At 53.3% G+C, this 23,502-nt stretch overlaps 1 protein-coding gene across 1 annotated transcript; it reads left to right on the top strand.

Annotated features, from left to right (window-relative positions):
• Nucleotides 1–2,335: 2,335 nt before the first annotated feature.
• On the top strand, nt 2,336–4,636 carry SIX6 (SIX homeobox 6). The gene is made up of 2 exons (XM_087747036.1): nt 2,336–3,114; nt 3,866–4,636. The coding sequence occupies exons 1-2, from the start codon at nt 2,543–2,545 to the stop codon at nt 4,032–4,034; spliced, it is 741 nt and encodes a 246-aa protein (XP_087603162.1). The 5' UTR covers nt 2,336–2,542; the 3' UTR covers nt 4,035–4,636.
• Nucleotides 4,637–23,502: the final 18,866 nt, after the last annotated feature.

Below are 23,502 nucleotides of genomic sequence, written 5' to 3'. Positions count from 1 at the left end.
AAAAAAAAAAAAAAAGAAGAAAGACCTACAGGAATATTAGTAGTCACCACCATCATCATCATCTGCCCGGTCTAAATTAGCTGCCCATTCCCCCAGGCTTTCCACCCCTCCGCCTCTCCCAAAGCAGAGGATTTTCCCCACCGGCCGCTGTCCCGGGACGCTCTCGGGGGCTGCGGCGGGGCAGCCCCGGACGTCGCCGCCTTCTCACCCGCTCCCCAGGGAAGCCCGCTGCTCACACCCAGGAGGCTGGGGTATTCTTTTTTTTTTTTTTTTAAATCCGAAAAGGTCATTTGGGATCTTTCATTGAGCTGCCCAAATGACTGTTTTTTTCTGGCGGAGAGGACAGGGACGGGGTGGAAGGGGACCCTCCCTCAGCAATATTTATAATGTTTGATTTTTTTCTTCCCCCTTATTTTCCCTAAGCGTCTCGGCAAATCAAACCTGGGTCCGTAAAGCAAAGCCGAAGAGTCTCTCCTTTTATTTTTTAAGTTTCTGTGGAGTGTCTCTGAACTCGTGAGTTTTGTGTGTGCTTTTATGTCTCCCCAGCTCTGTCGGGTTTTATGAAAATGAGCAGTATTGAAAGCTTTTCCATCCCGCTAGCTGTGAGCCTCACATAAATGATGTAAATGGCTCGAAGGGTTTTTTTCAAGTGAACTGTGTAGATCTGTGAAAATAATATCAGGGTTTTCCGTCAGAATGAGCTTAGCACTGTACTGAGGCGTACCATAATCTGACCCGACACCTCCGACCATCTGCGCTATCTATCTGCCTTCTGATTTACCAAATCTTCACAAGCAAAAGACAAATTGTACTTGATACTAAAGAAAAGACGGCGAGCCCCAGCCCGGCTCCATTTCTGCGGAGAAATGATTGGAGAAAATGTAAATCTCTTTAATTTCGGTCTACGGGCAACTAGCAAAGGAGGTTTCTTAAAGAAGGGAAGACGGGAAAACAAAAAACAATAAGAAAAAAAAACAAAGAAGAAAAGAGAAGGAGGAAAGAGACAATAACAAGATATCAAATTAAGAAGGCATTTCTTTGACAAGCGTTCTAGAAAAAAAAAAAAAAAAAAAGCATTGCAAAGAGCAGAGGAGAGAACATCTTGCGTTTAATTCAAAATATATGCTGCCTTTCCGAGCATGGTCCCTAATGTTCCCGGGAAGAAATTGCCACTGAGCAGCTATATGTAAAATAAACAGCAGCTTCTTGATTTTTTTTTTTTCTTTTTTTCCCTTCTCTCCAGAAAACCAACCGTGTCCTCCCAGCTCCGACAGGGATTTCATTCCTGCCCCGGGACGGCTCTCCTCGCCCCCATTCCCGCGGTCCCTCGCTCGGGGAGAGGAAAAATCCCGCCGGGAACGATGACTAGGGGGTGATCAATATTTCAAAAGATTCCTGAAATCTGCTTTAAGTCGCTGTCCTGACCTACAAATGACTTCTCACTCCCCGCGACTCTTCTCGGCGTCTATTCAGGGCCATTCAGCGGAAAACAATAAGGTTTTCAATGTTAGGGGAAAAAAATAAATTATAAAGCTTTAGTTGAACGGAGAAGGGCGCTGGGCTCTTTGCAGAGAATTCCTCGTCTTAACAGAGCTGGGAAGTGACCCAGAGGGGGAAGGGGGGGAGTTTTTCCCTAAATCCTGGCTCTGCTTGCGGTCCTCCCGCTGCATCCATCGTCGCTGCCGCTCCCGGCATCGCCGCCGCCGTGAGGCAGCCGGTTTTCCGCTGATTTCCCAGCCCTGCCTTATCTCCTCTCCGCCCCCGGGTGCGTGCAGCACCGGGCCGGGCCCCGCAGCTTGACCGGGGCGGGGGTGGGGGGGTCCCGGGCGTCCCACGGCGGGGGACCGCTCCCTCCAACTTTCCAGTCGCGACCCGCCGCCGTCCCCCCCCGCTCCCCGCTCCCGGGGCGGGCGGGCTGCTGCGGCCCTGCCCGGAGCGGAGGGGCCGGGCTGCGCGGTGGCGGCCCCCGGGGAGCGGGACGGGACGGGACGGGGCGGCCCGGGGAGCGGGGCGGGCAGCGGTGCGGGGAGGAGGTGCGGGGCCTTCCGCCGTGATTGGCAGCGGCTGGCAGTGAGTGGCAGCCCCGCCATGGAAACCCGGGAGCCAATCTGCCGAGCCCGGCAGCGAATCAGCCGCTCCCGCAGCAGCGCGGCGGCGGCGCCGTGCCGGGCTTGTGCTTTTTCTTTTTTCCTTTTTTTTTTTTTTTCCCCCCCTTTTTCTTTTTTTTTTTCCCTTCCCTCCCTCCCCCCACGCCCGCCCTCCCCCCCGCCCCCCGCTCCATCCTCCTCCTCCTCCTCGCCCCTGCCCACCGCCCCCAGTCGCCGGAGCCGCCGAGCGCTCCCCATCGCCTCTCCGCCCTCCGCCGTCCCTCCCGCGGCAGCTCCGCCGGCACCGGAGGAGGAGGAGGAGGCACGAAGCGGAGCGAGGGGCGGCCGCCGGGGCCCCGCTGCCCGCTTCCCCGCCGCGGGGGTGTGCGCGGCGGCGGCAGGCATCGCCGGCGGGGGGTGCGCGGAGCCGCGGAGCGGAGCCCGGCGCCGCCTCCATGTTCCAGCTGCCCATCCTCAATTTCAGCCCGCAGCAGGTGGCCGGGGTATGCGAGACCCTGGAGGAGAGCGGGGACATCGAGCGCCTGGGGCGCTTCCTCTGGTCCCTGCCCGTGGCCCCCGCGGCCTGCGAGGCCCTGAACAAGAACGAGTCGGTGCTGAGAGCGCGGGCCATCGTGGCCTTCCACACGGGGAACTACCGGGAGCTCTACCACATCCTGGAGAACCACAAGTTCACCAAGGAGTCCCACGCCAAACTGCAAGCCCTCTGGCTGGAAGCGCATTACCAGGAGGCGGAGAAGCTGCGGGGCCGACCCCTGGGACCGGTGGACAAGTACCGGGTGAGGAAGAAGTTCCCGCTGCCCCGCACCATCTGGGACGGCGAGCAGAAGACACATTGCTTCAAGGAGCGGACGAGGCATTTGCTGCGGGAGTGGTACCTGCAGGACCCTTACCCCAACCCCAGCAAAAAGCGGGAACTGGCTCAGGCCACGGGACTTACCCCCACGCAAGTGGGCAACTGGTTCAAAAACCGCAGGCAAAGGGACAGGGCAGCAGCCGCTAAGAACAGGTAAGGTGCTGCCCGCCCCGTCGGGGGCCGCAGGGCCCCCCCTTCGGGGCGCTTCGCCCGGGGGACGGGGAAAGGAGCCCGGGAAGTTTCCCGCCCCGGGAAATGCAGCGAGATAAAGTAGGAGGAGCGGGGAAAAACAAAACAAAACAAAACCAAACCCAAAACAAACAACTACGACTTTTTATGTATTTATTTATTTTTAATAGGGGAGGGTCCCCGGCCGGGCTCCCCCCGGCCGCTCTTCGGGGAGAGGGATGGGGGCGGCCCGGGCACCGCGGCTGGCGAAGCTGCCGTGACCCCGGCGGGACCCGGTGGCAGAAGGGGCCGTATTCAGCGGCTCAGCGGAGAGAAACCCGCCTTCAAAGTGTTGCCCGGACATACAGAAACCCCTTTCGTACCTGTCCGGCGGGAGCAGAGCCGGCGTGCCCGCTCCGCCGGCCCGGCTCCTTTGCCTCGCCCTAAAACTGCGCCGGGCGGCCGCACGTCGGGGCAATGGGTGCTGACACCCGCAGCCCCCTTCCCATCGGCTGAGAGGGGCGGCGGCGGGCCTGCCGGAGGGGACCCCCCGCCCGGGGGTGCTGCGGGGATGCCCGGCCCCTCGGAGGAGTCCCGCTTTGGGGACAGGCTGGGATAACTGGTGCGAGCTGGAGGTGGGGGTGCCGGTCGGGGGAGCCCCGCGGGGGGCCGTCGGCGGGTCGGCGGGGCTCGGAGGGCCGGGCGGTGATGCTGTGTGTGTGCCGGTTCCTTGCAGGCTACAGCAGCAGGTCCTAACGCAGGGCTCGGTGCGGTCGCTGCAAGCGGAGGAGGAGAGCGGCGGGGAGGCGGCGGGGGCCGCCTCCAGCCCCGCGGCCAGCCTCTCCAGCAAAGCGGCCACCTCCGCCATCTCCATCACATCCAGCGACAGTGAATGTGACATCTGACATCACCGCCATGACAAAACGGGGGGAGCGGGAGGTCCAGCTAACCGGTGACTGCCTGCCTACCGATACGGCCGGAGCAACGGGGCTTGCGATCGCCCGGCCGCGGTCGCCAAACGCGGGGTACCGGGCGCTCCCCAGCCACACGCCGCCCGCCCGCGCCTCCCTGCCAGCCCCGCAGCAGACTGCATTAAAAAACCCGATAAAAATCGTTGTCGCCTTTATTTCGAAGGATTTGCAGAATTGATGCCTAAAAAAAAAAAATTAAAGGAAGCCCACAAAACGTTTTTTTAAAAAAAACCACACACACACACACAAAAACCCGAATGCCAAGTTGCAAAATGTCTGAGCGCCTGCCCTTATCCCGCGGGGGTGTTTCATGTTGAAAAGACGCCGTTCTTTTGGTTGGGTTTTGCTTTACTTTAAAGGGGTTTTATATATATATATATAATGTTTATTTACTTATTTAAGGGATTGCTATGGTAGATTTTTTCTATTATTATTATTAATTATTATTATTTTTGGCTTGTTCTCTATGTGCACAGGTGACTTGTAGAGCATGTGCAGGACGAAACTGTATGAAGCAGCCTAAAACCATAATAAAATATTTGGTGAACGACCCTCGCATCTGCTTTGAAATGACGGTGTCGGTCTCAAGCCCGGCAGTTTACGCAGAGCAGATCTCCCAGGCCCCGGGTATTGCAGCAGCAGCTCGGCCAAGAACCGCGAGAGCCGGCTCCCCGGGCCCGCGGCTGGTGGCTTTGCGAGGCGGGGAGCGGACCGGGGGGAGCCGGGGAAGAGGGGCCGGGGCTGGCGGAGGATGGGGGTACCCGGGGAAAGGGATGGAGAAGGCATCGCCGCCGCTTCTGGTCTCCCAAGGGTTGAGGCTTTGGGGATTATCGGTGGCCAATTTTCGGATAGGGACGAGGAAAACGGAAAGGGAGAAAAAAAAAAAGGGGGGGGTGGGGGGGAGAGAAATGGCTGGGGCCAGCCCAGCCGGGGAAACCGAGCTTCCTCCCTCACCCGGCAAATGCAAGGAGAAGATGGGGAATTACCAGCCCTCCGTGCCCGGGAAGGGCCGGATCGGGGGCGAAATAACCCCAAATCGCGGCCCCTGCGATGTGCCAGGGGCTGTCCCCACCACCCGCCTCCCTCGCTTTGTTTTGCGGCCGTTTTGCCGGAGGAGACCAAACGCCGGGGCTAAGCAGCGCGCTAAGCTTTTTTCCCCCAGCAGAAGGATTTTATATTATACAATTTGACATTGATCTTTAAATCGCCTGAGCTGTGCTTTTTTTGTCCGCTCGGTCTCATCGCCTTGGCTTCCCTGTCCTCAGAGAGATGCCTCCCCGGTAAGCTGATTGCTCGGCCCCGTTCGCGCAGCGGGCGAGGGCTGGCAGCGGCGGCGCCGGGCAGAGCTGACCCGCAGCCGCCCCCGCTCCCCTGCCCGGGCACGGAGGAGGGGGCTCAGGGCCATCTCAGACAGATCGGGGAGGCAGATTCCCGCCTCGGCAGTGGCTTTTCCCCCTCCGCCTAACTTTGCTTTTAAAGCTTGAAAACCCTTGGCACCGCCGATGTCTAAACCCGCGTTTCATCCCCAGCGCAAGTGCCTTGGTTTGCCGCACAGGCCGGCACAGGGACGGGGCAGGCAGCAGGTATTTATTAGCTGGTTTTTAAGCCCATTTACGAACAGCTCTTGCCCTGGCGGGGTGTGATTCAGGCTGTCGGGAGAGGCGAATGGCTTTGGCGAGTGCGGGAGCAGCGGGGCCAGCGCGGAGTTTCCAGCTCCTTTTGGGGGGCACCCACCTCGCACCCCAATCCTGCGCCGGGTTCGCTGCCTCTTAAACCCCCCCGGCTTTGTCCCCGGCAGAGCCCCGCAAGAAGAGCCCGGCTTTGCTGCCCAAAGCAAGGCAGCGAGGGGGGCTTTGCCCTCGGTTTGGGGCTGGGGGGTCCTGGCGGGCAGAGCTTCCCACCCCCCAGGGTTTTTTTGGGCGAAGGAAAAGCGGTTTTCGCCCTCAAAACGGAATCGGCTGAAATACACCCGTGTTCCTTCTGCCTTGCCCCGGGAATCGGTGAAGGGGATTGCAATTTCTCCGCTGGCTTCTGCGGGCAGAGCAGCCAGCGCTTGCGGGGGGGAATTAAACCTCTCGAACAGCCATACAGAGAGGTGGGGAATTAGATGAACACATACCCTCCGCCTCTGATAAGGCGGAATTTCTTTCTAACTAAAAAAGATGGAATTTGGACAATAGGCAGCGGCGTGAATATTATGTATTTGGACAAAGGGTTTGCGTGGTGTAAAGGCTGCCGGATCTCCCGAGTGGGCTTCGGGTGCCGCGGGTGCTCCGTGCCCCCGGCCGCCGGGAGGGCACAGACCGACCCCTTCCGAAAGAGCGGCCGGGGAGGGGAGCGGAGCAGGGCCCCACCCGAGAGGGGCAGCCCGGGCCTTGCTCGGTGCGGGAGGATGAGGAGGGCCGAGCATCGCCCGGCCCCGCTTCTTCACCGCCGCAGCTCCGCCGGGCCGGGGCCGGGGCCGGGGCCGGGGCCGGGGCCGGGACCGCGCCGGCCGCGTTTGGCTCTACCGGTAAGACCCACGCAAGAAAAACGCTTTTTCCCCACACCTTTTTTTTTTTTTTTTTTTTTTCCTTCTGCCCTTTCCCCTCCCGCATTGAAAGGGAATGCCCTTCACCCGGCATTTACAGCATTTTTTTCTTCCTAAAGATCAGCCCAAGCCGTCGCCCTCCCGAGCCTTCGGCTGTTTTAAAAATAATAATAATAATAATTAGGGGGGAAGGAGGGAGCTTGTATTTACATTAAACAAAACGCTGAGAAAAGGGTCGCTAAAAAGTCTGCCTTGACCCCTCTCTCTCCGGTTTAACAAAGAAGGAAAATATTGTATCAAAAGTGAAGTGAATGGGGAGGGCGGAGAAGAGAAACAGCTTTTCCTCCATTCAGCCGGGGAGGGGGGAGAAATGTTTGAATATTTCCGTTTCTTTTGAGAAGCGGGGCAGCCCCGGGCAGGGCTGAATGGGAAAGTCTTGTAAGCAGGCTGGGAGGCTGTCAAACTGCTCAGAGTAATCACTGCTAATGAAGGGGTCTCCAGCCCTCCCTGGGACAAAGGATGCCTACGAGTGCTCGCGGGGGCTGAATAGCTAATAAGTTTGCAAGGGGGAAAAATGAGTGAGCTGTCCGCCAATTGATTTTGCAAGAGCAAAAAAGAAAAAAAGAAATAGGAAAGCAAAAGGCTTGCAGGTTGGGGAGAGCCTGGCCCCGGTGCAGCTGGGGACAGAAGGCCCACTTATCCGGGCCGCATTGTCCCGGCCCTGGTGCTGCAGAGGAGGGCTGCTGCTGTTTGCGGGGGAAGCCGGCGTGGAGGGAGGGCTGGGGGATGCAGGAGCCTTGGAAAAGCCACAGCGGCCTTTCCAGGCCGGGAGCGCTGCCCCAGCTGCTGCCTGGCACAGGCGGGTGCTCGCTGCACGCCCATCTTCGCGCTCCAGTTTGCACCAGCCTTGCGGAGCGCTCGTCCCGGCCTCATCCCGCAGCCCGAGCCCACAGAAGGGAGCGACTGTTCCCTAATTGTTCTGCCACCACCTTTTGCCCCTCGTCTAACTACAGCATTTTCTTTGCAGAACAGAAAAAGGGTGGGTGTCTGGAAAGCTATTGAATATTTCGCTGCCACCGCCAGCACGGCTGGGAGGGCTCCCTTACAAAGGGAGCTTTGGCTTGCTGGCCTGGGAGCTGGCTGCTAGCAGAGGCTAGAAAGGAGGCTGGGTTCATTGGGAAGCGCCCTTGTGTGACAAGGAGACGGTGCATCTGATGGCTGGGGGAAGCATGAGCTGTATTTTGGACCTTTCACGCATCCAATTAAAGGCTTGGGAGGATCAGACTCTATCACAGATCCAGTTACCCCTGGCTGATGCAGGGGTAATACCGTGGGAGAGAGCGTAATACTCCCCAGCGATGCCTGTACCTGCCTCCCTGCAACGCCGCGCACTGGCTTTTTTATGTTCATGTTATTTCTTTCTTTTCCAGGGGAAGACCCAAATGTATTTGCTGGAGGGGAGGATGGAGGTGTGGGAGGCCAAAGGGAAGGGGCATTGTGGGGTGCAGTAGCTGCCAAACTTTGACCTGTCCTCTCCCCTGTCCCCTCCCCAAGGCCACCCCGCAGCCCCAGAACCCACAAGGGAGCCTGAACCCTGGGCTGCCCTTGGTGTGCTCCCCCGGGGGGGGTCCAGAGGGTGAGATCTGGCTGGGAATCAAGGGAAGGAACATGTCATCTTAGGTCCACCGAGGGGTACAGCACTTGGCACTCCATCAGCATTTATTCTCGGCACGGGGTGATGGATAAAGCCCTCGGATTTCTGTTCCCTTCTGTTTCAGGACAGGCTGCAAGGCCCCCAGCAAAAGGCCAGGAAATGGCTCCCCTCCCTTCATCACTTGCTACATTCAATCTAAGCCCCCCCAAAATGCAGAAATTCCCCAGAGAGCCCATTTTAACCCTGCTGCTTTCTGATCTGCGACAGGGACCCCTCTGGCACACACCTTCCCCACAAGAAATACAGTTTGGAGGAAAGTTTCCAACTTCGAACCTTATAAAAGCAAAGTGGGTTCACATATTTGTCCCCTCTGGCTTTTCCCAGAGGTGGGGGAGAGGGACCGTGGCCCCACCACCCTGCAGGCTTCATTAGTTGTCTCCTTACACTTTGCAGAGCAGTACCTGGTGCCACTCCATCCCGCTGGAGTGAGCCCCGGGGCATCAGCCCTCACCACTGCTTCCACTATTCTGTCCCAGAAAGCCTAAAAATGGTGCCTGTCACCCAGTGCTCTCCCCTCACAGCCTCTTCTTGCACTGTATAAAGTAAAACCCAAGGGGCTTTTCTTGCATCTTGGGGTTGCCCCATAGCACTGGGCTAAACCCACCTCTGTGGCCTTCCCTGCTGCGACCCACACACACGGCATGGGTGGGATGGGATCTGCACCCTCCCCACTTATGGCTGAGGGAAAAGTGTCTCCTCTCCAGCGATGCCCGAGGAGGGGCTTGGTGGGACTTCCAGGACTCCCTCCCGACTGTGCCTATCCCAAGCTGAATAAAGATGGAGATGGTGTCGGACAAGACTGGGAGCTTGCTATCCCCAAAATCTGGATTTGCAGCTCACCCTCAGACAACCAGGACAGCCTCATCGGGAGGGTGTCTACACGGAGACCAGCCTCACGGGGTGGTCTCTCTCCCCCAACATGCCTTCATCCAGCACAGACCCCTGCCTGGAAAACATCTGGCAGGGTTTTGGCTCTTTATTGTCACAGTAGGGACCTGTCATGGAGCAGGCAGCCACTTTGCCATGTCTATCCTATTAAAGGACATGTCCTGGCACTGCTGCCCGCTGGTGGGGGGTCTGGTCCATGCTTTTCAGCCCTCTTACCCTCCAAAACCGGGTGGCTGTGTCCATACCGCTGATGGGAAAGGCTCTGTAGCCCATGGGTATTGAGCCGTTCCCTGGGGACTGTGTGGGACAGCAGTGCCTGGTCTGAGGCAACCCCGTGCCAGGGACTCTTCTAACGTTTTAATTGGATAAGTGATGAACCTCAGTGCCCTCATACGTTTTAATGCACAGATACAGCTGGACTAAATCACTTCAGACATCCCAAACAGCCTAAAGGATTTAGATACATCTCTTTATTTCCATTTAAAGCTGTTCCTCCTGATACTTTTCTTTTTTTTTTCCCAGTTATTTGTTAGCAGGCTGATATAAAGTAAAGATGTGAAAAGAGAGGTGATCACAATCTAGTGGTAGGAGCAGAAAGGGAGCATCCATTCGTCCTGAGCACCCATGCCTTATGTGCACTAGTCTCAGAAGTTCAATCCCTTAGAAAACTTCACAGGAGCTGAACGCAGGTTTCGGAGAAGAGCCTCCAGGAGACACACAGCCACTGCCGAGATCTGCATCTGCATCCACACACACGGGTATTGATCAGCAGAACAAGCGTCTCAGCCTTTATTCAATAACTCCATAGTAACCCGCAATGACACACTATTTGGGGCTTCACTAGGACAAGTGGGGAGTTTTATTCTAGTGCTACCTTCTCTTTTTCAAGACCCATTGATTTCAGTGGAGAGCTCTACAACGGGACATGATTTTTTTTCAGCTGGAAGACTTTTGCTGTGTTGAATCTTCTTTCAATGACTATTAGTGGCTCCATTCAGAACAAAGACACCCCGTTCCTCCCAATTTCACCTACTGAAATACATGTGCTTGTTCAGAAGAAATTCTTGAAATGCTTTCATACCACACAGCTGTAATACCAAGGTAGCCGAGAACGACAGGTCTTCTTCTGGAAGATTGTATTGCAGGATAATTCCCCATTAAATGTACAGTGAAGCCAGCCACACATAGGGACATGCAGGTCCACTGTTTTTCAGGCACTTCAAAGAATCACAAAGGCATGCAACTGTTCTTCAAGGAGCAAATTGCAGGGTTTATAAGCTGGGAAAAAAGCCTCCTTGTAAACATCTCTATCAGGACATTTATATTGGAAACCACTCTTCAGGCCAGGTTGTTTTTCAGGCCAATTTGAAGGCTTTATGGGTTGTTCTTCAAAATTACCTTGGTTCGCAATCGCTTTCTCACGCGCTTGCTCCTGTGCAGGTCGGCAGCCGGTCCCTGGAGCCGCTGTGGGGATGGATGTCCCCAAAGCTGACGTGATGGAAGTTGATCTCTGCACGTTGCCAGCACGGTCAGTGAGAGAGAGAAGTTCTCACGTAGGTGACTCGGAGCACCTAATCCCACTCTAGTTACGCCAGCGCAGTAATCCAGCACCGTCAATCTGGCTCTGTTGCCTGGAGAGACGGTCCCACCCTCCTCCACCTCCATCCTGAGCAGCAAGAAGATCTAGGCACTTTTAACCAAGATCAGCTCTCTAATCAAGTTCACCGTCTGTGAAAGCTTGTCTCTGCCTGCTGACCGCAGAGGTAGATGAGACTCCTGAGGCCAAAGCTGAATTTCTGTGAGTATTGCTCCCACGCAGCCTCTGATCCATTTTATCCCTTAACATCCCCCAGCTCTGAAGGAGCAATGCTAAACAATTTGGTTTTTAAGCTTAAACTGCTGGAGTATTTCCAAGCAGACTTGTTTGGTGGGTCATTCGTGGGCCAGAAGTACTTCGGGGCTTCAGCAGTGGGATGTCTCCTGTAGGGAATGGCTCTTCAAGCTATACCAAAGTCACACTGGTACTTGCGAGCACATAGTTCATGGCTCTTTGGCAGATCTGCTCACCCGGTTCCAACTTCTTAAAGCTGTTTTTCCTGGTAATATTTCATTTTATTACTATGCAATGCTAATAAACATTCCTATTACAGTATTTTAGCTGGTCTCTGCCATTTTCTTTTGGCTTTGCTTCTGCTGGAAACTCACTGTCTCCAGGAGCTGAGAGGTCAACAGACTCATTTCTCTGTTCCAAAAGCTCTTTGCTAAAGAGCTGAGCCACAGGAACTCAGCTAAAAATCTCCTGTACGGTGGCACCCTTGGTGTGCACAGGACTTGATGGATATGGTCTTCACCCCAGGCCCCCGCAGCGTCAGGTCTTGCCTTTCACCCGTCCTTCGTCACCCATTGACTTGCAAGTGTGTCATCTCAAAACTAAGTGTTTGTAGGACTGGGGCTTCAAACAGATGAAATATAAAAAATTAAGGTTTGTAATGCAGCCTCAGAGTACAGTGAATGAGCTGCTCTGTCTGTGGCTTGTTTTTGTAGAGACAAGTATTTGTTCTATTATTTATTGATGTTGCTAATTGCCATCTGAGGGTTTGGACGGGAGGGGGAGCAGGCTGCGTTGCTGGATGTGGAGCCCTTCTGAGATACGTGAGCTCTGAAAAGTAAAGAATTTGCTGTAGCCATCCTGGAATATGGGCCACATTTTGCAAAGGCAGCCAGTGCTCTGCATCTCCTTGTAGACAGAGCTGCCAGTGCTCAGTGCTTTTATTTAGGAAGCCACAAAAAATAGTTACTTCATTTTGAAGTCCTGAATTTGAAAATGCTGACCCAAGAACTCAGGTTTGGGGCATGCTTGAAGGGAGAAAAAATCCATTTTAAAACATTTTTTTAATGTCTTCGATTTTGGAAAATCAAATTTAAAGACTTTATCTCAATGTGGTATCAAAACACCCCAGCCAGGAAACCTTTGCTTTCCTGAATCAAAGACAGAAGTCTTCGCTCCCTCTCTCATGCTCATGCATCACACACAAATACTCACACGGAGAGGAGAGGGGGGACGATATGAAGGAGAGAGCTCTTAGTGTTCTATCTAAACTAAATGTCCATTACGGAAATAAATGTGCTCAAAGGAAAAAAAAAAAAAAACACCACATTGCATCCACATTAGATATTTAATAGGTTATTTCTTTACATGTACAGTATACATCTTTTTATATAGCTGATATCTCTTCTATTGGAGCATGAACATTAACCTCCTACAATTCACCTTGGTTTGCAAACTGTAAGAATCAATTCACCTAAGATGGATGTTCACATCTAGTTAGCTTTCTGCATTATCTCAGCTGGAGAGGTCACTAAAAATAGTTGTATAGCACTTTAAATTTTCAACAGGCAGACTTTATTATCGTTTAGATCCATCATCGTTACTTTACCTACCATGGTTCTTCCAGCTGAAATAATGCACAGAGCTGGTAGTGGCTAAGTGTTTTCAGAGTTCATGCACTGATGAGCAGGACAGCTTGGACAATATCTGAATTGCTAGCAAAGTGAGCAAGCTGCACGGACAGTGTAACACTGGTTCAGTAAATCCCCACTGCTTCAACTATTTCATCAAAAATGCCTTTTTTTTTTTTTTCCTGCTCTCCTGCACTGCAGAAGCAGGACTGAGCTGTCACCGTGTGCTACCCTGATCCTGCAAACCGTTACCTTCATGAGCAGCAGCCCTCAGCCTCCCCCCGGGCCCCGCTGAAGGCAACGGGGCTATTTGTGCCAAGAAGCATCGAGGGGCTGCGGGGTCACATCTGCATTGTGTGAGACAGGGTGACAGAAGAAAGGCTGTTCTTAACGGTGCTGCAGCATGATTTTCATGCGTTATCTTTATTACTTTTAACAATTTCCCGTGCTTTGTTAGGAATAAGTCACCTTGCTGAGGCTCTCATGGCCTTCCAGGCATTAGAACTTGCTGTTCACATGTCACCTCTGTATGTCACTGCACATACATATGGATGTAGATACACATTTTGGCTGTTCAGGTTTGTTTGTGTTATTAGACTGACTCGGCCATTACGAGGTTTCTAAGTTTCACCTTCCACGTACGCACGCAGGAGAGCACAGCGAGCCCCCAGTGCCTTGGCCCAGGCGCCCACACTGGCCGTGCTGACCCTGCTTGCATTTATTGCATATAGTTATTTAAGCAACGGGAGCAAGGCTCAGAGAAGACATGAAATGCCTGGGAGCATCAGCAAAGTATCAAAAAAGACACAAAGCGCAATAGAGCAGACTAGCTCCTTCATTACATTGCAAAGTAGGTATAATTAATGAAATGCTTCATTAATTTCTTTAATAGAATGGTATTAATTATTTGTTGCATAAATAAATGCTCTTTCCTTCAGCATTAGCTGCTGAGCTCTACATCGCCTCTCGCTATCAATTAATACCACATCCAAATACTCTTAACATTAGCAGAAAGGTTCCTGTTGACTTCAGTGGCCGTTAGATCAGGTCCTGCTGCAACATCATGAAATTGCCATTTTCAGGGGTTTAATTAATGGGACATTAAAAACTTTACAACATGCTGCATAACAGAGCCTAGGAGAAATCTCTTTCCACCCTTTTAATCCTGCATTGTAACTCCACAAGAGGCTGTGTTGCCTGGCGTTGAGACAATCCAGAGAGTACCTCACTGTCTTGGAGCTTGGTGAAATGGGCTACAGCCTTCCTACCAGAGGCAGAAGAAAACTGCCTCGTGACGGGTATCAAAATGGATAGGTCTTCGGCTGTGTCAAAAAGAAAAGGTGTTGACCCAGATTTCTCAGTCCGAGTGGTATATAAGTCAAATGCTAGTTAGCCATCAAGCAGAAGTTTGGGAATAGTTTCAACTGCCAACATAGAATCATAGAAACATAGAATCATAGAATCATTAAGGTTGGAAAGGCCCTTTAAGATCATCGAGACCAACCATTAACCCAGCACTGCCAAGTCCACCACTAAACCATGTCCCTAAGCACCACGTCTACCCATCTTTTAAACACCTCCAGGGATGGAGATGCAACCACTTCCCTGGGCAGCCTGTGCCAGTGCCTGACTACCCTTTCAGTGAAGAAATTTTTCCTAGTATCCAACCTAAACCTCCCCTGGCGCAGCTTGAAGCCGTTTCCTCTCCTCCTATCGCTTATTACTGGGGAGAAGAGACCGACCCCCACCTCGCTACAGCCTCCTGTCAGGTAGTTGTAGAGAGCAATAAGGTCTCCCCTCAGCCTCCTCTTCTCCAGGCTAAACAACCCCAGCTCCTTTAGCCACTCCTCATAACACCGGTACACCCTTCACCGGCTTCGTTGCCCTTCTTTGGACGCGCTCCAGCACCTCCATGTCCTTCTTGTAGTGAGGGGCCCAAACCTGAACACAGTCCTGGAGGTGCAGCCTCACCAGTGCCCAGTACCGGGGCACTATCACCTCCCTGGTCCTGCTGGTCACACTATTCCTGATACAAGCTAGGATGCCATTGGCCCTCTTGGCCACCTGAGCACACTGCTGGCTCATATTCAGCCAGCTGTTGACCAACACCCCCAGGTCCTTTTCTGCCAGGCAGCTCTCCAGCCACTCCTCCCCCAGCCTGTAGCCTTGCATGGGGTTGTTGTGACTCAACTGCAGGACCCGGCACTGAGCCTTGTTGAACCTCATACAGCTGGCCTCGGCCCATCGATCCAGCCTGGCCAGGTCCCTCTGTAGGGCCTTCCTACCCTCCAGCAGATAATTTTCTGATAATCAGACATCTTCTTGAATGATGGAAGAAGTACATGCCTGTAGGTGTTGTGTGGTCATATTTCTGTCTCTCATTTCTGCACCAGAGAAATTTCAGGTACTGGTCCTAGAAAAACAAGCTACCTGAATTTTTTATCCTGCAAATATTTGTTCACAAGGAGAGTCCTTCAGTGGGTGCTGTTCACACAAGTCAGGACTGATGATATCCAGCTGGGCTCTCCTAATACCCCAGCATGAAACCTCCAGCTTTCAAGGAAGTTGATGGACCTTTAAGTCAGGGACACACCAGATTAACAATGCTCTTTTAGTAAAAGTCAGCAAATACAGAAGTCTGTAAACCGAGGGCTATATTGACGTGATGGGGTAAACATGGCTTTTATGTCCAACAAGGACGAAGCACGCAGATGACCTAGCATTACACACACTTACAGAATGGCTTTGTCCCTGCCACGGCCCCAACTCAAACTGTGTCCCAGTGGCCTCTGCCACGCACCCCAGGGCACCGGGATCCCTGTGGCACTGAGACATTGGAGGTGCCAGACCCCAGACCCCACAGGAACTGGGGCAAGTCCGAGGCACTTGAGGGAAGTGTTGTGGTGTTTTCATGGTGGATCCTCTGCCCTGCAGTGACTGACTGCTTGCTCATAACAAACCCTCCCTCGTCCACGTGCTCTTTGCTTTAGCATCATTTCAGCCCCCGTGGTCCCCTCCTTTCTGCTCTTCCTCTTCCACAGCCCTCTGCCATCACCCTCTGAGAGCCCCTCTCCCCATATCTCTCTGGACCTTATCTAATCCCCACCCAGGCTCACAAAAAGACCTGGCACCAGCGTGCTGCTGCCACACAGACCCCCTCTGCTCACCTCTTCTTCACACCCCCTCCTGCCCTCACCGTACCGAGCCCAGCGGTCAGCCTGACCTGACAGCAGCAAAAGGAGATGCCAGGAAAGTGCAGAAAATCATTGCGATACCGTGAGGCTCCCCCTCAGCTAGGGACTTTCCGAGCCAGAAGAGGATTTCTCTCCCACAAACCTCCCTTTGAATGGTGGAAACTTTTACCAGCTGCAGCATCCCGTGTCTCAGCATACCTGAGCATGGTGCTCATCATGTTCAGCACAATGAGTTCTTGTCTAGCTCATAGGCACTCCGGTCGCACAAATGATTATATCCTACCGGGTCGAGCTGTGTTAATTGTTGCAGCATCCCCTGTCTGGAAGCTCTGCTGTGATCGCCTTTTTTTGCATCATGCGCAAGAAGAAAAGCAAACAAACAAAGCATTGTTTATCTCCTGCTGTAACAATCACCCATCTCTCAGAATCATATGTACCCACAAACGCTTGAATGTTAATTCAAGATTTTCCCTCCTCAATTATTAACAATCAAAGCACTGATTATTTTCAGCATGGATGTCTTCTTAATGCAAAATATACCAGCAAATACAAAGGCCACCGCACAAGGGAGGGATCCAGTGTTGATTAAAATGCTTTATCCACAGAGTTGGTAACTCACACTGGCCACACTCCATGGATAATGTATTTTAATTTTATAGGGTTTAGGGCTGCGGGTGAAAGATTTAGCTACCTGGAGAAGATCTTAATAGCACTGAAAGAAACAGGGGTGCAGCACTGGAAGAAGCAGGGGTGATTTCAAAGGAAAGGAGAGATTCTTCTAATGGATTTTCAGTCTCTACCCTCACTCTAAAGAAATACTCTGATTTCTGTGCTGTATCTGAAAAGAGCATTTCCACATTGTACTTGCCAGCAAAGCGGCGGGCAAGCGAGTGTGGGACTGCAGATGCCCTGGTCCATGTTGGGTGCAGAGCCCACCGAAGGCTTTAAGATGGTCGTGGTGGGACAGAGGGCTAGACGTGATGGTAAGCAAGAAGTAGAGGAGCCAGTGCCTGGCATACAGACCCTGATGGGCACTATAACACATTCAGATTTATTTGCACCCCCGTTTGCATCCATAGTCCTCTGGAAGCCCCTCTGAGTGTGCGTGGGGGCAGAGGTTGGCACCGACCCCCCTGTCTGTGCAGTTGATTTTAGACCCCGAGTCCACATGTGCCTCCAGCAGCACGAGTGGGTCCCCTGGCATTACCTCTGGGGCAAAAATGGGCAAATTCAGGCTGAGGAGAGGAGGTGGTGCTGGAGAACACAAAAACCAGCCGGTGGGGACTGTCCCTTTGCCTTTTGGGAAGGGGCAGCAGCCTGGATTAGGGTTAAACGGATTTGTGCTTGCAGGACCCTGGGCCTCTAATTGGGGTTTTTTTTAATTCCTGTAATCCTGGATGATTTGGAGCAGATGCTTCGAGATTAGTGCCAGGGCCCAAAGGTGACTGCAGGAAAAAAACAGTCCATGCCTGGCTGGCAGCAGCATGGCGGGCTGGGGGTGTCCCTGTGCCCGGGGGGCTTCTCCCCTTCCCCACGGCTCAGTGGGGCTGCAGCACCAGCGGGGATTGGTCTGAGCTGGGTTTTGGCCCCGCACCAGGATTTGGGGTGACCCGAAGTCACCTTTGCCCTCCCAGCAGCCCACAGGCACGGGGGGACGGAGCCCATTCCCCAGGAGGTGGCTGATGGGAAAGACAAAACCATACGGAGTTGCCAGAGAGAATTTATTTTTCCTGCCTGCTCCCGAGCACGTGTGAAAATCCCCTGGGTGTTGGCAGAAACCCTCGCACCTGAAACCCCAACGCCAGGCTGCGAACGTGCCCCACCGGCCACCCGCGGCGGGTCCTGCGGGCAAGATATCTCTGTGTAACCCATCAAAGGATGAGGCTTCAACTGCTGTCGAATATAACACAGCAAATATTGATGGGGACAGACTTCTAGTAGGGTCTGTAGTGACAGGACAAGGGGTAATGGTTTTAAACTAAAGAAGGGTAGATTCAGACTAGATATAAGGAAGAAATTTTTTATGATGAGGGTGGTGAAAGTCTGGCACAGGTTGCCCAGAGAGGTGGTAGGTGCCCCATCCCTGGAAACATTCAAGGTCAGGTTGGATGGGGCTCTGAGCAACCTGATCTAGTTGAAGATGTCCCTGCTCATGGCAGGGGGGTTGGACCAGATGACCTTTAAGGTCCCTTCCAACCCGAACCATCCTATGATGCCATGATAAACTGTTAGACACAGGTTCGGTCTTGGCTTAGCACCATCCTGCAGGTTTTCTCCAGGGTGCTGCTGGAGTTGGGCAGCTCCTACCCAGCTTTCGCAGGAAAGACCAAGGGACTGCGTTGGCCAGAGAGACAGCAAGAGGCACAGGAGAGGGAGGCAATGAGTTTGGTCCATGAGACAAATGAAAATAAAGTTTCCTCTGTACCAACTCAGGGAATTAGAATCATAGAATCATTAAGGTTAGAAAAGACCCTTAAGATCATCGAGACCAACCATTAACCCAGCACTGCCAAGTCCACCACTAAACCATGTCCTCGAGCACCACGTCTACCCATCTTTTAAATACCTCCAGGGATGGGGATGCAACCACATCCTTGGGCAGCCTGTTCCAGTGCCTGACTGCCCTTTTGGTGAATAAATGTTTCCTAGTATCCAACCTAAACTTCCCCTGGCGCAGCTTGAGGCCGTTTCCTCTCCTCCTATCACTTGTTACCTGGGAGAAGAAACCGACCCCCACCTCGCTACAACCTCCTTTCAGGTAGCTGTAGAGAGCGATAAGGTCTCCCCTCAGCCTCCTCTTCTCCAGGCTAAACAACCCCAGCTCCCTCAGCCGCTCCTCATAACACCGGTACACCCTTCACCAGCTTCGTTGCCCTTCTTTGGACACGCTCCAGCACCTCCATGTCCTTCTTGTAGTGAGGGGCCCAAACCTGAACACAGTCCTGGAGGTGCAGCCTCACCAGTGCTGAGTACAGGGGAACAATCACTGCCCTAGTCCTGCTGGCCACACTATTCCTGATACAAGCCAGGATGCCATTGGCTTTCTTGGCCACCTGGGCACACTGCTGGCTCATATTCAGCCAGCTGTTGACCAACACCCCCAGGTCCTTTTCTGCCAGGCAGCTCTCCAGCCACTCCTCCCCCAGCCTGTAGCATTGCATGGGGTTGTTGTGACCCAAGTGCAGGACCCGGCACTTGGCCTTGTTGAACCTCATACAGCTGGCCTCGGCCCATCGATCCCGCCTGGCCAGGTCCCTCTGCAGGGCCTTCCTACCCTCCAGCAGATCAACACTTCCACCCAACTTGGTTTCGCCTGCAAACTTACTGAAGGTGCACTCAATCCCCTCATCCAGATCACCAATGAAGATACTGAACAGGACCGGCCCCAACTGAGCCCTGGGGAACACCACTCGTGACCGGCCCCCAACTGGATTTGACTCTTATTATCTTATCCTCTGATTCTGAGGATATCTCAAAAAACAGCCTATAACCATCTTCTGCACAATATAAAAATTCATTTAAGATGACACCCAAGAATACTTGGTGAAGTCCCTGGGTTTTGTTGGCCCAGTGGGACTCCTTGCTGTCCACTCCAGCTCTTCCTTCCTCTGTCTCTTCACAGCTCCAGGTAGGATGAGCTGTAACCTGTCTTTGATCTTTGGGAAACGGTTGCCTAACCTGATACAAAATATTAGGAGCCCAGAACTGAATGCAAACCTGTGTTTGTGGGTTCCAGCAATAATTTTGCAAGTCTCTAATGCTACAACCTGAAGCAGCCATTTAGGCTAAAATCTCTTCTCTGATCTTAAATATTTAACACATGCCATGCAAAGATATGTAGTATCTTCAATATTCATAACCTGGGTGGCAGGCTGAATCCACTTGGATTTGGCATGGGGTTATTTGAGGTTTTCCTTTGAAGACCAGTAGATTTCCATTGCTTCTTTATCATTGAACACTGCCATACAACATTAAAAACATGTAACTGGTAATTCATAGGCCATTGGTGATAATATGGTGGCCCAGAGACGGCTGCAGTAAACGAAAGCATATCTTAAACAGCTTAAACAAGATGTGGTGTACAGACTGACTTGTATAAGGCAGAGATTAACTACTATTATTCATAATTACAAGCCCCAAGTCAGGAAAGCACTTCAGCACAATCTTATGCCCCACTGGCTTCCCAGGGCAGCCTCTCCGTCAACGCCCAGGAGGTTTCAGCGTGTACCAACACTCAGCACTGGCCCAGGGCGCGCTGGAGCCGGGACCGTGGTGCCAGGGCTGCAATGACCCTCTCTCACGACAGCTGCCGTGCAGGCGGGTGGCAGCGATGCCTTCCTCACGGGATGGGTACTGCTTCCTCCTTCGCTTGGAAAGGAAGAGAAGAGTTTATCTGATAGCGTTAACATTAAAGGTTTGGATAGAAAAGCTTACAGCCAGGCAGTTTTATTGCTGCTCGACAAAGCCAGCTGCTTAGAGAGGCTTTGGGTCGGGCTATTTAAAGGCGCCATTGATCCCCAGCCTACTCTCTGCACCTACGAGTCTCCTCGTCTGAAAAGGAGCGAGACCTCAGACCTGCTGAGGGTGGCAGGGAGAAATGGGGTGCAGGCCACCCCGGCTCCAGGAGAGCATGAACGTGTGAGCGAGCACCAAAGATGTGCGTGGTGGTGTTGGCCGCAAGAAGGAGACACGGAGGAGGGGAGCTGTGGCCGCGTCTCCACGTGCAGTGTCGCACTCCAGAGTTGTCTGGGTGTCGAGGCAGGGCTCACCCGGCTGGCACCAAGCGTCACCTCCTACGCCACAGCAGTGACCGCATGGATCAGACGCATAAATACCCTCCTTACCTGTCCTGAGCCGCTCCAGGGCTGGGCCAGACGAGGTGGCGGCAGGGACAGGCAGCAGTAGCATGGGGCCCTGTGCTCAGGGATCTCTGCAGGGGAGCCCATGGCCTGGGCGAGGGCAGAAGGAGGAGCTGGAACTGTCGGGGCTTTTTAAATTTTATTTTCTCCTAGACAGGTATACCTGAAGCAAAGTTCTGGGTAAGGATCTGGCCTCCAGTTTCCACTTCAGCCTGCCTCTGCGTGATTAAAGCTGCTCCCCTCGACTCAGCCCCTGACTCCGGGCCCCACTCAGGACCAAAAAAGCTTCAGTTTGGGTGGGGGTTTGGGGGCACCTGCACTTCGCGCCGGCGCCCTGCACGCAGCTGCCGGGACCCCTCCAGCCGGCGCTCAGCCAAAATCCAAGTGTTTGAGAGAAAAGTAAATTTCTGTCTGTCGGGGGCCGGGTCGGGGCCGGGTCGGGGCCGGGGGTGGTGCCGGCATCCCCGCCCGCCCCGCCGGGACCCCGGCCCCGGCCCCGGCCCTGGCGCGGAGCAACAGCTCCACCGTGTGCGGAGACGGGAGAGCCTGAGGACAGCGGCCAGGTTCCGCTCCCGCTAGCCACATTTATGTCTTTACTTACTACATATATTTTTTTTTTTAAGTTTAAAAAAAATTTAAAAAGCAAAACATGAAAACCCCGCTGTTTCAAAGGGCATCTTCTTACCCGATGCTCAAGGAAGGATACATTCATTATTGCAGGACTGGACAACGCAATGCTTAATATTGCCAGAATTACAAGATGCATTGCATCGTGTTAGAGCCTGCAGTAGTTCTGCGTGGGCTTGGTTATTTGCTTTTGCCCCACGTTTGAACGCTCGCCGAGGCACACAGACTCTCACAGATGACCCTTTTCTGCTTCTTCCGACAGCACAAGATCACAGATCTGACATTTTTTTTTGTTTGTTTGACTTGCAGTTTCTCCAAGGGCTGCAATCGTTCAACAGTCCCGCTGGAGTTTGTCTCTTGCCAAAACAGGCCAAACACAACAAACCACAAAGCCATATTTTGTGCTCACTGAAATACGCTTACTCGGTGTCCGATCCCATCCTTTTGATAAACTTAGCCCAATGCCAAGCATGGCCAGGTCAGTGCTCACCCAGAGCAGCCTCGGAGCGCTGTAGGACCGGGTTTCACATCCACAAAGCTTAGCAGGAGCTCGGGCGAACGCTGCTGTCGGCAGGCGAACGCTCCGGCTGGAGCACACGCAGCCGATGCTGGGGTATCGCTCCCGCGTACGGCTGTGACGGGGCAGCGTTTGAGGCCACCGCTCCCGCTGGGGTGGGACCAGCTCCGGGCACACCTCAGGGACGGTGTTTGTGGGGTAAGGGCTGGCAAACCTCACCTCCCAGCCTGCAAATAAAAACATCGGGCGGTGCTAGAGCTATATAAGAAGGACCTCTGGGGCCAAATAAGTTTAGTTCCCCACTGCCTGGGGTTTCTCTCTCCAACTTTGCTGCTCTGTGAAAGGCAAACCTGCCTCACTTGGATCCATCAGTCCTGGGTCAAGCTCTGGCATTATTTCTTCCTAGTGTTTTCGGTAACTGCTGCCATTCACACCCACACCCCCCCCTTGCTGCAGTTGTTTGCAGGGAGGGGAGTACATTTATCTCCTTAGTCAGCTCTGCAGGTGTTTGCTGTCCGTGGCTGCCCGTCCCCGACGACGTCTGGTGGTCAAGCACCCCTGCAGCCCCCGGGAAGGCAGTGGTGGGTGGCAGGATTGAGGGCTGACCCTTCCAGGCCAAATCCCTGACAAAGATCACATCACACAGGCTCTACGCTTCTCTCTCCCCAGAGATGTCTCGGGATGCAGCTGGTGCCAAACCATCCCAAGAAAGCCCTAAATCCGGTGGGGTTTGAGCTCTGGGAGGGGAAGCCCAGGTCTTTTGATGCCACCTTGTGGAAACCTCGCTATCCTGCCGTCACCAGTGCCAGCGTCACCTTGGGGAGAGGGTTGTGGGGAGCAGGTTGGAGAGCTGATGCTGGGTGACGTTTTGGGAAGGGCTTGGGTGCAGCTGATCTCATTTAGGCTCAGCCACGCCCAGAAAAGCTGCTCTGGAGGGACGAGGCTCATCCCAGGCGAGCAGCCATGCGAGGGGAGCGCAGGACGGTCCACTGGCAGTTGGACAGGATCAAGGTCCTCACTAAATGCAATCACAGGCGCTTTCTCTGCGTAAGAGCCAGCCCAGGGAGGAGGAGCTGCACGTACCCACATCCACTGCAGCCCTAAAAGCTTCAAATGCTTGCCTGCCATAAGAGCATCCTTGCCACCAGGCCACAAGCTGGAGGATACTGGATTTACTGGAGGATAGGAGGGGACCATCTTCCCTCCTGTTGAACCTGGACAGCAGCAAAGTCAAGAATTTTCCTCTATTGTTGGTTCACCAGGCTCATACTTTTCTGCCTCCAGTACCCAAAGATTTTGGCTAACCTGCCAGATAAGTTAGTGCCTGAGTGGCACCTCTCTGAAAGACAGGCAGAGCTTTTCCCAGCCATCACACAGGATCAGACATCCCCAGATTACAACATTTCCACAATCTGTGCCTTAAACCTTTCCGAGTATCTTGCTTTAAGCCTATATACCCTGATGACATGCAGCTCAGTATTTCAGCTCATATCAGTATCTTCTGATACCCAATACAAGCATCTTTATGTCATTTTTAATTTGGAAAGTATGGGCAATGAACAAGTATCTTTAAAATCTGAAAGTAAGTAGGAAGATGATGTATTTTTCTATATT

This window comes from Nipponia nippon, unplaced genomic scaffold, assembly GCF_047370975.1.
Source record: "Nipponia nippon isolate SJK-2023a ecotype South Korea unplaced genomic scaffold, ASM4737097v1 scaffold_11, whole genome shotgun sequence".
NCBI classification, from domain to species: Eukaryota; Metazoa; Chordata; class Aves; order Pelecaniformes; family Threskiornithidae; genus Nipponia; species Nipponia nippon.
This window is presented reverse-complemented; position numbering and strand designations above follow the sequence as displayed.